At 59.8% G+C, this 14,222-nt stretch overlaps 1 protein-coding gene across 3 annotated transcripts in view; it reads left to right on the forward strand.

Annotated features, from left to right (window-relative positions):
• Positions 1–14,222, forward strand: part of Fgd5 (FYVE, RhoGEF and PH domain containing 5) — a 63,977-nt gene that overhangs the window by 31,284 nt on the left and 18,471 nt on the right. For all 3 annotated transcript variants that reach the window (XM_077106242.1, XM_077106243.1, XM_077106244.1), the window contains exons 4-9: positions 3,340–3,398; positions 3,476–3,506; positions 11,904–12,064; positions 12,469–12,625; positions 13,131–13,215; positions 13,892–13,942. In XM_077106242.1, the coding sequence (XP_076962357.1) occupies positions 3,340–3,398; positions 3,476–3,506; positions 11,904–12,064; positions 12,469–12,625; positions 13,131–13,215; positions 13,892–13,942 (544 nt within the window). The remainder of the gene's footprint in view (positions 1–3,339; positions 3,399–3,475; positions 3,507–11,903; positions 12,065–12,468; positions 12,626–13,130; positions 13,216–13,891; positions 13,943–14,222) is intronic.

Raw genomic sequence — 14,222 nt, forward strand, 5'->3', positions numbered from 1 at the left:
AGAGCCAGGAGCATGCTGTCAGCTGTCCCCGGAAGATCACTTTGCCCAGATTCTCATCCACAAGGGAATTGAGCGTCCCTGTCCTCCCACCCGCCCGCCTGTCCGTCTGTCTGTGTTTCTGTCGATTGAACCCAGGGGCGCTTGACCCCTGAGCCCCGTCCCCAGCCCTTTTCTATATGTTATTTAGAGACAGGGTCTCCCTGAGCTGCTTAGGGACTTGCTGAGTGGCTGAGGCTGGCCTCCACCTTGGGATCCTCCTGCCTCAGCCTCCCGAGCTGCTGGGATGATGGGCGTGGGCCACGGCGCCCAGCTCTCTGCACCCTTTTAAGCTTCAGGGATGCCAAGAAAAGTTCTGTTTCTGTTTTTTTTTTTTTTTTTTCTTAAAAACCCACCCCAGGGCCTTTGCACTTGACGTTTCCTCCACCCAAAGCACGATGCGGGCCTTTGCGTAGGTGGTTAAGTGCCACCTCCTGGGCAGGGCGTCCTGCGGGGACCTCTTTCTCCTGGCGAGGCCCAGTCCCACTCTTGTGACTTCGGGTCCTGTTTCTCTGAACTCTCCCATCTCTCCCCCCTTCCCTGTCACAACCCCTGGGGAAAATGAGCCTCGAAGATTCCTTCAGACACCGAGGGAGGGGACCATTAGGTGCCCTTCCTGCTCCTAAGTGAGGGGTCACACAATGTGTGACGGTTTGACAACATGGGGACGCGTCTGGCCCGGCGTCCGGCCTCCGCACAGTGAGCCGCGTCTGACCCGCATCCTTCCTGGTTTGCTGAGCTCCGTGGGCGGGTCAGCGGTGACCAGGGCACCTGGCCGCTTGTGGGAAGCGCGGCCCCCAGGCTCACCCCAGGCCCTCGCCGTCGGGGTCAGCAGGCACCTCCCCAGGTCCCCGTGACCCACACACAGGAGCCCCTGTGCCGGGAAGGACACTAAGGGAGTCCCCAACCTCAGGCCACCGCCGTCTTTAAACGTCACCCTGCGGGTTCTGTGTCCCCTTCCGAACGTCCCCTCGACCAACAGAGAACTGAGGCCCGGCAGGGAGGGCCAGCCTGGGGACCCTGAGTGCCCAGCCCTGGGGACCCGAGGGCCCGGTTGGGCAGCGGAACCGGAGCCACAGGGGCTGCGTGTGAGGAGGCAGGGGGGGGGGCTGCGTGGGAAGGACCAGGGGGTCGGCAGCAGATGGACAGATGGACAGAGGACACCACTGGCCCCTGACGGGCTTTTGGAAGGTGTGACTGGATCCTTCTTGGACCAACGTGGGGTGGGGGGACAGGGACTGGGAGCCGGAAGAGCCTCCTCCGGCCACTGACCACCCAGAGCCCGCTGACCACCATCTCGGCCACTCTGGGCACTCCCAAGGGCGAGGGGACGACAGAGGCACGGAGAGTTCATTGTGTTGGTGACACTGTCTGGCCTCTTTATGGCCCTCCCAGGCGGAGTGGCTGAGGAACACGTGACAGACGCCCACACCACGGAGTATCGTTCTGCCCTTGAGAAGGAAATCCTGAGCTGAGCGCCGTGGCCCACGCCTGTCACCCCAGCAGCTCGGGAGGCTGAGGCAGGAGGATCGCAAGGTGGAGGCCAGCCTCAGACACTTAGCAAGGCCCTGAGCAACTCAGCGAGACCCTGTCTCTAAATAAAATAGAAAAAGGGCTGGGGACGGGGCTCAGTGGGTAAGCACCCCGGGTTCCATCCCCAGGACCAACAAAAAAGAGAGAAATCTGAGGAAAACTTTAGAAGTTTCTTTTAATTCATTTAAAAGTAATAAAGACCCATTACAGACTGACCTCCGTGGGTACGTTTTATGGGGGAAAAGCTATATTCTAAAACAAACTGAGGACTCCCGGCCACACAGACGCGTGGTTGGATCCTGGGGACCCCACCCACACACTGGCAAGGAATGTTCTAGAAGGAGGCTAAGCTGCCCGTTGACAGCTAGGAAAACGGAGGCCCAGAGGCCAAGGACCCGCAGCCCGACTCTTCCTGGGACGGGAAGGACTGTCCCTCCGTCCCTGCCCTGGTCCCCCGTAGCCAGGAGCTGAGCGGCCGGTGGGTTTGGGGCCTGGGGGGGCAGCGCTGGCCGGGGCTGCCCGGGGGACACCCTGCGCCGGGGTCTGGGCAGCAGGACCCATGGCTCAGGCCCAGCCCCACCCCCACGCTCCTGCAGGGACCCTGTTCCCAGAAGCCCGTCCCCGGACGCCGTCCCCTCCTCTTGAAGGTCATTTCCTGGTTCAACAAACACCTCTCCAAGGGGCCAGATGGGCGACGCCCGAGGCTGGGGCAGCCCAGCGCGGCTGGCAGGTCCCTGGGCCGCTGTCTGGCGGGGACACATCCATCGTCGGCCGAGCCATTGGTGGGAGCTGGGTGCCCCTATTGCCTACAGAGGGACCCCAGCCCGCAGTCACCCACGGGGGTTCTCAGCTTTGCGAAGGGGCTGCTGTGGGCATGGCGTGCAGCCTTACTGGCCTTGAGACGACCTCGCTGTGCTGCCCAGGCCGCTCGCCGTCCACTCCTGGGCTCAAGGACTCTCCCACCTCAGCCTCAGGAGCCCCTGGGCCACAGGTGCACCCCTCCACAGCTGGCCTTTTTGGACTTCTAGTACTTTTTATTTTTGGTACCAGGGATTGATCCAGGGGTGCTCAAGCCCTGAGCCCCGTCCCCAGCCCTATTTTGTGTCATTATTTAGAGACAGGGTCCCGCTGAGTTGCTTAGCGCCTCGCTGTTGCTGAGGCTGGCCTCCACCTGGCGATCCTCCTGTCTCAGCCTCCCAAGCCTCTGGGATGACAAGCATGTGCCACCGCGCCCGGCCCGGCCTCACTTTATAGGGGAAGAAACGTAGTAGTTCTGGATCATTCTCTTCCCCTCATTCCCTATGGAAGCTCTGCGGCAGGCTTGTGTCATTTATCCGCCACGCTCCACGGGGTGACGCGCCTCTCGTCAGTAGCGGGGACTTTTCTCTTGATGTCTTCAAGTTCGGCGGCAGCACAGAGGGTGGGGAGGGGAGCTGAGGCCCAACTCTGGAAAGAGGTTGTGCAGAACCGAACCAGGAGGCAGAGGTGGAGCCAGAAGCTGGGCGTCCCTGTCTAGTGCCCTCTGTGCCACCGCGGGCCACCTGCCCCCGGCTGCTGAGGTTGGGAGGCAGATGTGGTCACTGTGGTGCCCGGGACCAGCTGGGCACCCCTCAGCCCCCTGCCCTCGATGCCTGCAGGTGCCCAGGGGAGGAAGCCAGGCCAGGAGGGGGGTGGCCTGCCGAAGTCCCCTAAGGAGTGGCTGGTGACCGCGGGAGGAGCCGTGGGGACTGGCCTTGGACACTGTCCCCTGACCCTCTGTCCCCTCCGCAGGGGGAAGGACCGTCGCGAGCCCTCGCCATCGCCCAGGAGCTGCTGGCTTCGGAGAAAGCGTGAGTGCGCAGCCGCCCTGTGGACTGTCCCCCACCCCGGGGACACCCGTTAACCGGCCCGCCCTCTGTCCCCGCAGGTACGTGCAGGCGCTGCAGCACCTACGACGGGTGAGTTGGTCATTTTGATGGTCACAAACTGGTCGCCCGTGGACAAGGCCGGGGTGCGAGAGGCAGAGGAGCCATTTCCAGGAGCGGGGACAGCGGGCGCGGGCAGGGCCTCCCGGGCAGCCCGTGAGATGGTGGCTGTGCGACAGGGGGAGGGTCCCCGTGTCTGCGCTTCTGCTGAGCTGCGCAGGGAGCCCAGGGCCTCGTGCAGGCCGCGCAAGATCAGTGCTGCTAGCCACAGCCCTGCCCCCCGTGTGTGACCCATATTTAGGTGCTCATGGACAGGGCGATGTGTCTGCACGGCTCAGGGAGCCCAGCTCTGTCACCCCAGCTCTGGGGACAGCAATGCCTGGGCTGGTGGTGAGGACACCCTTTGGACACGCAGAGGAAAGGAACCCAGATTTGGGGGCCGCTCAGATGTGGGCAGGACCAGCCTTCGCTGCTCACAGAAGGGCTGCCGCAGCACCGCCCTTGCGCTCAGCTCCATTGAGTTCATTGTATTGGCGGTGGCGGAGGGATTCGGGGGTTTTGTTTGGTTGGTTCATTGGTTTTTTGCTCTGGCTGCAGGAGAGGAGCTGGGGGTGGAAAGACAGATCGCCCAGGGCTCGTCCCCGAGAGCTCCCTGGTCAGCGGAGGGGACAGATTCTCCAGAGCATGGGGCTGTGAGCAGCAGCGGTGGGATCCGGGCGGGCTTCCATGAGGAGGCTGCTGCAGTTGGGGCTGAGTCACGGGGAGGGGTGAGGGAGGTGACAGAGCAGGTGGGCTCAGCCGTCCCCTCCTGCCAGCTCCCTGCCCCCGACCCCGGGCTCAGCCTTCAGTCTTCCTCTTCTTTCTCTGGTCCACTCTGAACGTCCATCCTGGACCTCCCGCGGGTAACCTGGCCCCAGTGCCCCAGGGTGACTGAGCCAGGGCCACCTGGATGCCATCCCAGGTCCCTGTGACTCTCGCTCGTTCCTCCGGGCAGGGACCGTCCCTGGGTGCACCAGAGCCCGCAGCATCATGGCAGGCCACTGGCCAGCTCAGGGGGAGAGAGAGAGAGAGAGAGAGAGAGAGAGAGAGAGAGAGAGGCCATAAAAATCACAGCTCGTCAGCTGGTTGCGGGAAATGGTGCGGAGCCACCGTATTTATCACACAAGGCTGAGTGGACAGCAGTGGCCGAAGTCCCGCCTCTGACTCGCAGTCCTCACCAAGGACACCAGTTATTTAATTAATTTATTTACTTTAATGGCACCAGGGATTGAGCCCAGGGCTGCTTAACCCCTGAGCCCCGTCCCCAGCCCCTTTTTTATTTAGAGACATGGTCTCACTCAGTTGCTGAGGGCCTGGCTGAGTGGCTGAGGCTGGCCTCCGACTTTCGATCCTCCTGCCTCAGCCTCCCAAGCCGCTGGGAGGACAGGCACGCGCCATGGCACCTGGCTTCCATCCGTTCATCCTGTGTCCACCATCCATTCATCCTCCTGCCCATCCATCTATCTACCCGCCATCGATTGGCCATCCTGCCCATTTTTTCTGGGAACACTTCAGGGTGTTCATGGTGCCCCTGTGACAAGGGCCAGGCTGGGGAGTACCCAGGTGACGGGCGAAGAGCCCAGGGGCAGCGAGCAGAAGGGGACGCTCCTCCCCGGGGTCCCCGCTTTGGCCCAAGGCCCTGGAAGCCTGATCAGAAGCCAGCCTGACAGCTGGGGGCAGTGGCTCTGGAAATGGTCACCGTCACCTGGTGGGTGACGCCGAACGTGGCCCAGGACCTCAGGGGGGCTGCGGGGCGGGAGCCTTACCTGCGGCCTCTGCCCGGGGGTCTCTCTGCCCGGGAGACTTTGGGCTTCCTCTCGATCGGTGGCTGGGCTCCAAGAGCGATTGTCCCCCCAGAGAGCCAGGAGGAAGTGCGTGGCATCTTGGGAGTCACGTACACCACTTCCACCTAATCCATTAGTCAGACAGCCATGGAGCTCCACCCAGGTTCAAGGGGAGGGGACGCGGTCTCCGCCACTCACTGGGAGGAGTGTCAGCTCTCACTGCAAAAAACAAAACAAACCCTGAGACGGGCGACAGTGTTGTGGTCCCCTTGGGAAAACACCGTCCACAGCAGGAGGCAAATCAATCTGTGTCTGTTAGGAATCGGGTTGGACCGCTGGTGACAAAATCCTAAATAACCTAGGTGCTATTCTCTTGTGTGAAGTGAATCCAGAAGCAGGAGACCCAGGCCCCATTAGGCAGCTCCACCCCCAGGGCCGGAGCAGTTTCCGCTGCATCTGTTTCCGGGGTTCCTCCTGGACACAAAGTGGCTGCTGCAGCTCTAACCATCGCATCCACCTTGCAGCAGGAAAGAGAAAGGGGGAAAATCCAAAGTTCATGCCTCCTCGCTGAGTTAGTCTCCTTGAAAACGCTTTCCCAGAAGCGTTGCCTGATGATCTCTTCCGTCTCATTGGGCACTTGGAGTTTCAGAGGAAGCTGGGGGTCGCCTCATCAAAGCTGGGTTTGACTCGGTAGCCCCGCTTTCCTGCGTTCATTCTGAGATCTAGGCTCAGGGGGCAGCAGGTGCCCCGGAAATGCTCTCCCCATGAAATTGAATGCACAGACACGTGGTCAGCTCCCCTGCTGTCCCCCGGGCCACACAGCAAAGGCCAGGGCCAGGTATACAGTTGGTGCCACATCCGTAGCTGATCAATGAGAAATGGTGGGGCCAGTCCTTCCACCAGGCCTGTCATTTCCTCAGCCCCAGATGCCTCTGGAGTACCTCCCCTGGGCCAGGCGCTGACAACACAGCAGGTCCCTCCCTCTGGGGGCTGAGCCTAGGGCGGGAGACCGGCAGGAACAGGATAATACTGTCACCGGGTGGGGAGCTTAGCAGGGCACCCAGCCCAGGCTTCTGGGGCTCAGAGGATTCCCAGAGCAAAAGGTGTCCAGGGACCAGGTGGGCAAGGCTCCCGCCTGGCAGAAGGATCTACATGTGCAAAGGCCCAGGGGCCAGGGGAGAATGGCGCGTTTGGGAACTGAAGGAAACCCAGGAGGCAGGAGCATTGTCACAGGGACGGCCAGGCAGTGGCAGGGCAGACAGAGACTTTGCCACTCTGCGAGGACTTCATCGCCTGTCTGCGGGGACACTGGTGGGTGGTCCCGGGGAGAGGTGGTGGGGCGGCATTGGAGCTGACTGGCAGATGATGGACGGGCTGTGGGAGGGGCCTCGCTGACGCAGTAAGACGCCAGGGGGCGCCGGCGAGCAGGGCGCCAGGCTTGTGGGGGCCGAGGCTCAGGAGAGGCCTGCGCCTGCGCAGTTGGGCCTAAGCGGTGCAGCGCTGGGGACAGGAGCAGAGGGCTCTCCAGCACCCTGAGGAGGAAGGGGCGTCCGGGAGGGCATGGCCCTGGGGACCGGGAGGCTCTGATGGAGGGAGCGGGGTGGTATTTGGAAAGACTCTGTGCAGAGTGGCAGCCAAGTGGCTTCAGGGTCCCTCCCTTCCCCGAGGACACCGCCCCCTTCCCCGGGGTGGGAGCCACCAGAAGGGGCTGGGGAAGGCTCCAGGACAGAGCCGGGCCTCCCGGACCAGGGAGCTTGGGGACCCCAGCCACAGCCCCTCTTGTCTCTGCTAGGAATTCGGCCGTGGCTCTGCCCCTGCAGGATCTGGAGGCCTCTGTCCTTGTGACCTTGAGTCCGTCCTTCTCCCTGGTGCACCATGGACTGAACCCAGGGGCTCTTCACCACGGAGCCCCGACCCCAGCCCTATTTTGCATTTTATTTAGAGACAGGGTCTCACTGAGCTGCTTAGGGCCTCGGGTTGCTGAGGCTGGCTTAGAACTCGCGATCCTCCTGCCTCAGCCTCCCGAGCGGCTGGGATGGCAGGTGCACACTGCTTACCTGTTCCTGACCTCCCCGCGGTGGAGGACGTGCCCTTTTACATCCGGCTGCTTCACCTGCGTCCACCGTCCCCATTGCCCCGTGGTGTGGGAGCAGCCTGCCCAGGGGACCCACAGCTGGTTCATCCGCACCCCGGGGTGTGGTGAGCATCCTGCAGCCACCCTGCATGTTCTGTGCAATCCTTTATTGGCGAGCACCCGCGGATCTTTTGTCCTTGGCACTTACCTAGGGGTGGCATGGGGCGGTCACAGAGGAAGCCCAGGCTGAGCTTTATTAGAAACTGCAAAAAAAGGGCTGGGGCTGGGGCTCAGGGGCAGAGCGCTGGCCTCCCATGTGTGAGGCCCTAGGTTGGATCCTCAGCACCACATAAAAAAAAGTCATTAAAAAAAACAGCTTTATTGAGATGACATAATTCAGCTATTTAAAATGTAAGGTAAAATGATTTTTAGTGTGTGCACAGAGTGGTGCGCTCATCACCTGGATCCATTTTAGAGCATCCTCATCACCCCCAAAATACACTCCCAGCTTCCCTCTGCGACTCCCCATCTCCTCTCTATCTGTATTACATTTGCCCGTTCTGGACATTTCATGTAATTGAGTTGTGCAATTAATTCACGGTCATGTGTGGTTGGCTTCTTGCAGCTGCATTCATGTTTCCGAGGTTCATCTGTTTTGTGGCAGGTGTCGGTAAGTGGTGCACTTTGAGGCGGAGGAATAGTCCACGGCGTGTACGTACCACAGTTTGCTCACCCACTTACCTCTAGATGGATGTTTGGGTTCATCTCACCTTTTGAGAATTATGAAGATGCTGCTGTGATTCTGGTGGGAATGTGTTGTCCCCTGTTCCCTTTGGTCTGTGCCTAGGATGACAGTTGCTGGGTCACACGGTGACTCTTGAATCTTTTGTAGACGCACCACTCTGCCTGCCAAAATGACTGCAGCCAGGTGCAGGGATATGTGTCTAGCGTCCCCGCCACCAGTAGGCCACAGCAGGAGGAGCTCTTCATTAGGGGTTCAGGGCTCTAGTGCACGAAGCCAATCAGGCGTCCCCACTAATTCTCAGTGCTGGATCGCACCTGGGAACCGCCATGGCATTAGAGCCTGGGCCACATGCAAGACCCCCATCTCTTAAAAACAACTCTTAATAAATAAGGCAAAGTTATCACATACTTTATATTCCACTGTAAGAGTATGAAGCTTCTGGTTTCTATCTCCTCGCTGTCTTTTATTTTCCATCTTTTAAAAAAAATTACAGGTGGTAGCTCGCACCTGTCATTCCAGCGACTTGGGAGGCTGAGGCAGGAGGATCACGAGTTGAAAGCCAGCCTCAGCAAAAGCAGAGTGCTAAGCAGCTCAGGGAGACCCTGTCTCTAAATAAAATACAAAATAGGGCTGTGGAGAGGGCTCAGGGGTCGAGTGCCCCTGAGTTCAGTCCCTGGTACCCAAAAAATTACAAAAAAAAAAAAAAAGAATAAATAAATGAAAAATAAAAGAAAAGTGTGATCTTAATGAGTGGGAACGGGTATCTCATCCTGGGTTTTGTTTGCCTGTTGGTTGGTTCTGGTCCTGAGCATTAAACCCAGGGACACTTTACTGCTGAGCCACATCCCGAGCCCCTTTTTATCTTGTATCGTGAGACAGGGTTTGGCTGAGTTGCTGAGAGCCTCCCTAAGTCATCGTCGAGGCTGGCCTCGAACTTGCGATCCTCCTGCCTCAGCCTCGCGCATCACTGGGCTTACGGGCGGGTTCTGATTTTGTGTTTCACATGTTGATGGAATTCAGTGCATGAAGGTCTCTCTCGTGGCTGGGGCTTTTGGTGCCATTTCTAAGAAAGCTCGGCCCGGCCCTAGATCTCCAAGACTGACAGCTGGGTTCTCTTCAAGACGCTGAGGGTTTTCTGTTGAACTCTGTGACCCATTTTGAGTTCATCTGGGCAAGGCCAACAGACGGAGTCTGATTTCATCCTTTGGCGGGTGGAGCCCGCTGGCCCAGCGCCATTGGTTGAAAAGATTATTCCCAGTAAATTTTCTTGGCAGCCGTGTTAAAAGTCCACTTCCCATAAGGCATCTTTATGGGTTCCCAGTCCAATCCATTAATCCACGTGTCTGTCCTGCTCCTGCGCCACGCAGCCTCTGGTCAGGAGCCTCATCGTGACATTAAAACAAATTATTATTATTATTTTTGTACTGAGGATGGAACCCGGGGTGCTGAACCACTGAGCCCCGTTCCCCAGCCCTTCTTTGAAATTTTTTTTAAATTTTTGAGACACGGCCTTGCTAAGTTGCTTAGGGCCTCACTAACGTTGCCCAGGCTGACCTCAAACTTTCAGTCCTCCTGCCTCAGCCTCCCAAGCCACTGGGATCACAGGCGTGGGTGACCATGTCCACCTACCCCTATTTGTCTTTCAATGTTAAGCCTAATTTGCTATTTTTTTGGCTGGATACTCACTCTACAGTTAGGAATTCTTTGCAGGCCTCACAGAGTGTTATTTTCAAGATTCCAAAGCACCCTCCAGTGATTGTGCAGGCAAGTGCGGTCACACCCCCAGGACGCTCACTTAGCACTGGGACACATAGAATCCCAGAGTCACTGGGACTCTCAGCAGCGACATCAGTGGTTTGGCCGGGCACATTTGTACACGCCTGTAATCTCAGGAGGCTGAGGCAGGAGGATCACAAGTTGGAGGCCAGCCTCAACTGCTTAGCAAGGCCCTGTCTCAAAAAAAAATAAAAAGGGCTGGGGACGTGGCTCCGGGGTTAAGCGCCCCTGGGTTCCATCCCCAATAGTGGGGGGTGGGAAAGAATCGGTGCTCTTGGAAATTCTGATTTTACTCATTTTTGGAGTGGGCCGTCTCGGTGGTGGGCATCCCGACTGAGGTGGCTCAGCGAGAATCAGTTACAGGCAGGAGCCAGCGCGCCAGGCAGCTCATCTTTAAGTTCCCCCGAGGGTGACGTCACTGCGGCTGTCTGTCTTGTCTTTGTCCTCCCGAGTCTCCCTCCCTCCTCCTGTCCCCCCCCCAGAGGTGCCCTCTGTCTGGGCATCAAGGTGACCAGAGTCTGGGCCCGGCTTCCCGGTGACTCACTCTCCTTTTCTGTTAAATGAAGGTCGTGCCATCCCCCAGGCGACCAGCATTACAGAGTCCCTCTCTGTGTCACCTGCTCTGCTGACTTCAGACCAGGCAGGATGTAAAACAGACGTGGCCCCCGTTCTGAAGGTGTCCTGTCCAAAATGTAATGACCATGACAGCAGGCCCCACTCCTCCCCAGGGGACACACAGCAAGAGGGTGCCTGAAAGTCGAGAGAGGACCCAACCCTTTGAACCCCACCCACGAGACAGCCTAACGTACCCATGTCAGCCGCAGTGACAACTGGCAGTTAAATAGAGCATGTTGAACAGTATTCTGTCGTCAAGGTCAATCCCCTGCATCAGGACCCGTGGTCTGTGGGCCCAGGAAGAAGTAGAATGAGGTCCCTTAGGACGTGAGCACTGCAGTCCTGTGGCAGTGAGTCTGAGGACAGAAATGGTAATGAGTAGCTAGAAGGCGGGTAGCACATACCAGGTGGATACGCTGAACCAAGGAGCGAGTTTGGTCCCAAGCTGAGCGGAGCCAGGTTTCTTTGTACGATTCAGAACCGCATCCCATTGGAAACGTTGGGATTGGCTCTTCCTAGATTTTTCTTTTTGATATTTCCAGAGCTCGGGTGGCCATGGGGTAACCCAGACCACAGATAAGTGGGAGCGGCACTTTACAGGTTGCAGAGAGTCTGAGTCGTCAGGTGAGCTCCGCGGCAGCCTGAGGCTGAGCTGGGTGCTCTGTTACTCCCGCTGGGCCCTGAGATAGTGGGGAGGCGAGGCCTCAGGGGGGCCGTCTTGGGGACACAGGGGCATGGTTTCTTGTGGGTATACCCCAGGGCTGAGGAGACCCTGCAGGACTGGGGGTGCATCCTGAGCCTGAGCCCCCAGGGAAGGAATCCAGGAGGGCTTCCTGGAGGAAGGGCCGTGGGATGAACTGTCCTGGTAGCGAGTCTCCCCCCGACAGAGCTCAGTGACCTTCCTGATGGGCCTGGACCCCGTGACCTCTGACCCCGAGGATTGCTGATGAGCACTTGGCTCCACAATTCAGGTCGTTTGTTTGGGCCTCGTGAGGAGCCAGTGTGTTGAAAGAGAGTACGTCATTTTTTTTTTTTCCAGTGAGAAACAAGCCTTCCGTTCTTTATAGTTTTACCATTTATCAGATTTGATATTAGACGTAAATCACGATCAGCCAGGCGCCATGGCGCCCGCCTGTCATTCCAATAGCTCAGGAGGCTGAGGCAGGAGGATCGTGAGTTGAAGGCCAGCCTCCGCAATGGCGAGGCCCTAAGCAGCTCAGGGAGACCAGGTGTGTGCTGGTGACCCTGTCTCGCAGGTAAGGACCTGGCCCGGCAGAGGGGGTCGGTCTGGTGACCGTCTCTGTGTCAGCCAGCTCTCTGAGGCCGCCGTGGGGGCCTGCCACGGGTCCGAGTGCCAGTCCTGTCGCCTGTGGCTAACGGGCCCTCTGGGGTTTCAGGATTTCCACGGAGCCGTCCTGAGGGCCCTGGATGACATGGACCAAGAGGGCAGAGACGCGCTGGCCCCCGAGGAGCTGAGGCAGGGCCTGAGCGAGCTCCCAGCCATCCACGACCTCCACCAAGGCATCCTGGGAGAGCTGGAGGACAGGCTGGCCAACTGGTGAGCAGACTCGGGGCTCCGCACCCCACTCACTGCAGGGGAGGGGGAGAGCAACAAGATCCCCACGGAGCCGGGCAGGGTGGCGCACGCCCATCGTCCCAGCCGCTCGGGAGGCCGAGGCAGGAGGATCGTAACTTGGAGGCCAGCCTCCGCAGTGGCGAGGCCCTAAGCAACTCAGTGAGGCCCTGTCTCTAAATAAAATGCAAAATAGGGCTGGGGACGGGGCTCAGAAGTCGAGGGCCCCCACAGGAAATAGTCTCCCTTTGCAGGACGGGGAAGTCCAGTCACGGAGGTGTTAAGTCACTTGTCCCATAAAACAAGGGACGAGGCTCTAACCTCCCCCCAGACCCTCTGCCGCTCAGCAGGCTGCGCTCTCACTCTCGGGTCCCCCTCCCTGGCTGCAGGGAGGGCCAGCAGAAGGTGGCCGATGTCTTCCTGGCCCGGGAGCAGGAGTTTGACCACCACGCTGCTCACATCCTGCAGTTCGACAGGTACCTGGCTCTGCTGGCCGAGAACTGCCTCCTCTCTCCCCGGCTGGCAGCCGCCGTCCGCGAATTTGAGGTGGGTCCCTCTGGGTCCCTAGAGACCCTGCTGTGAAGACGCAGGGCTGGTTGGTGGGGACCTGGAAGGACTTAGTGCTAATGAATGGGACCCTCGGGAGGCTGAGGCAGGAGGATCTCAAGGTGGAGGCCAGCCTCGGCAAGTTAGCCAGATCCTGTTCTCAAAATGGAAGATCAAAAGGGCTGGGGACGTGGTTCCGTGTAGGGGGTCCCCTGGGTCTAATGTCCAGTACCAAAAAGAAAGAGAGAAAGACAAGCATGAACCAGGCCGGGGTCCGGCCATTGCGGTGACCAAGGAAATCAGCAGCATTGGCCATGAACTCGGGACCCGGTTCCCCGCAGAGGCTCACGGCTGAGGGGCACTGACCGTGGGCCTGAGGTCCCCAGCGGAGACACTAGGGTTGGGCTGGCCCAGGAGGGCTTCCCGGAGGAGGGGGACTGGTTCCGAGGCCGGGGGTGACAGGGCAGGGTCCCTGACGGCCTCTCTCTTCCCTGGGGAACAACAGGGTCAACACGGAGGCGGGCAGAGCGCGAAACACCGGCTGCTGCGGGTGGTCCAGCGGCTCTTCCAGTACCAAGTGCTGCTCACAGGTGGGCCCCGGGGAGGCCAGACCGCAGCGACCCCGCGACAGAGTCCTCGTTCCCTGGGCACCTGCTCCCCCGCTGTCCCCTCCATTCCATGAAGGCCCCCCGGCTCCCAGCCCCAGGCCCCGGCCCCTTTCCTACCAAGTCCCCGGGATCGGCCCCCTTTCTCCACTCTGTCTGCCGGGGACATCCGCGCCCCTGTCCTGGGCTTCACGCCCCTTTACGTGACCACCTCCCGCAGGGACAAAGACCCCCTGCCCTGGTGGAGGGGACGCTCCGGGTCGCTCCAGGAGCCGTAAGGAAACCGCGAGGCCCAGGGCCCAGAGGAGCGTGCGCTGAGCACCTACTACGTCCTGCAGGGCCCCAGGCTAGATGCTAAAGGGACAGCGGTAAATGCCAGGCAGGCTCGGTGACACCGCGGACTCAGACACTCCACAGGCCACCAAGGAAGTCACAGCCACCTAAGGTCACAGTTAGGACCTCTGAAGAAATCCTCGGCCCGTTAGGGGGCAGAGGGGACCAGGCCACGGTGTTGAGGCCCGTCCTGGTGTTGCCATGGGCCGCGGGGGGACAGCCTGGGTCCCCCATTCTGGAGCTCCCCCGACTCTGGAGAGCGGAGGGGACAGTGCTGTGGTTGAGGGACCGTCCCCCCGCCTGGCTGACTCTTCTGTTCTGCCTCCAGATTACTTAAACAACCTCCGCCCGGACTCGGCCGAGTACGACGACACCCAGGGTGAGTCCCCGCCACCCAGAGGCAGGGGACGTGTTCTCCCCCCGCTGTGCGCGTGCCCAGGGCTGGGGGACTCCCTGGGGTGGCCTGATATCAGTCAGACAAAGAACGAGAGGGGAGGGGGTGGCGGCTCAGTGACAGGAGGGCAGGTCTAAAAAGTTCACCCAGTGAGGTGCCGTGGCGCCCGCCGGCCATCCCAGCGGCTCGGGAGGCTGAGGCAGGAGGATCTCCAGGTGGAGGCCAGCCTCAGCACTTTAGTGAGGCTCTAAGCCACTTTGCAAGA

This window comes from Callospermophilus lateralis, chromosome 20 (genome assembly GCF_048772815.1).
Source record: "Callospermophilus lateralis isolate mCalLat2 chromosome 20, mCalLat2.hap1, whole genome shotgun sequence".
Classification (NCBI taxonomy): domain Eukaryota; kingdom Metazoa; phylum Chordata; class Mammalia; order Rodentia; family Sciuridae; genus Callospermophilus; species Callospermophilus lateralis.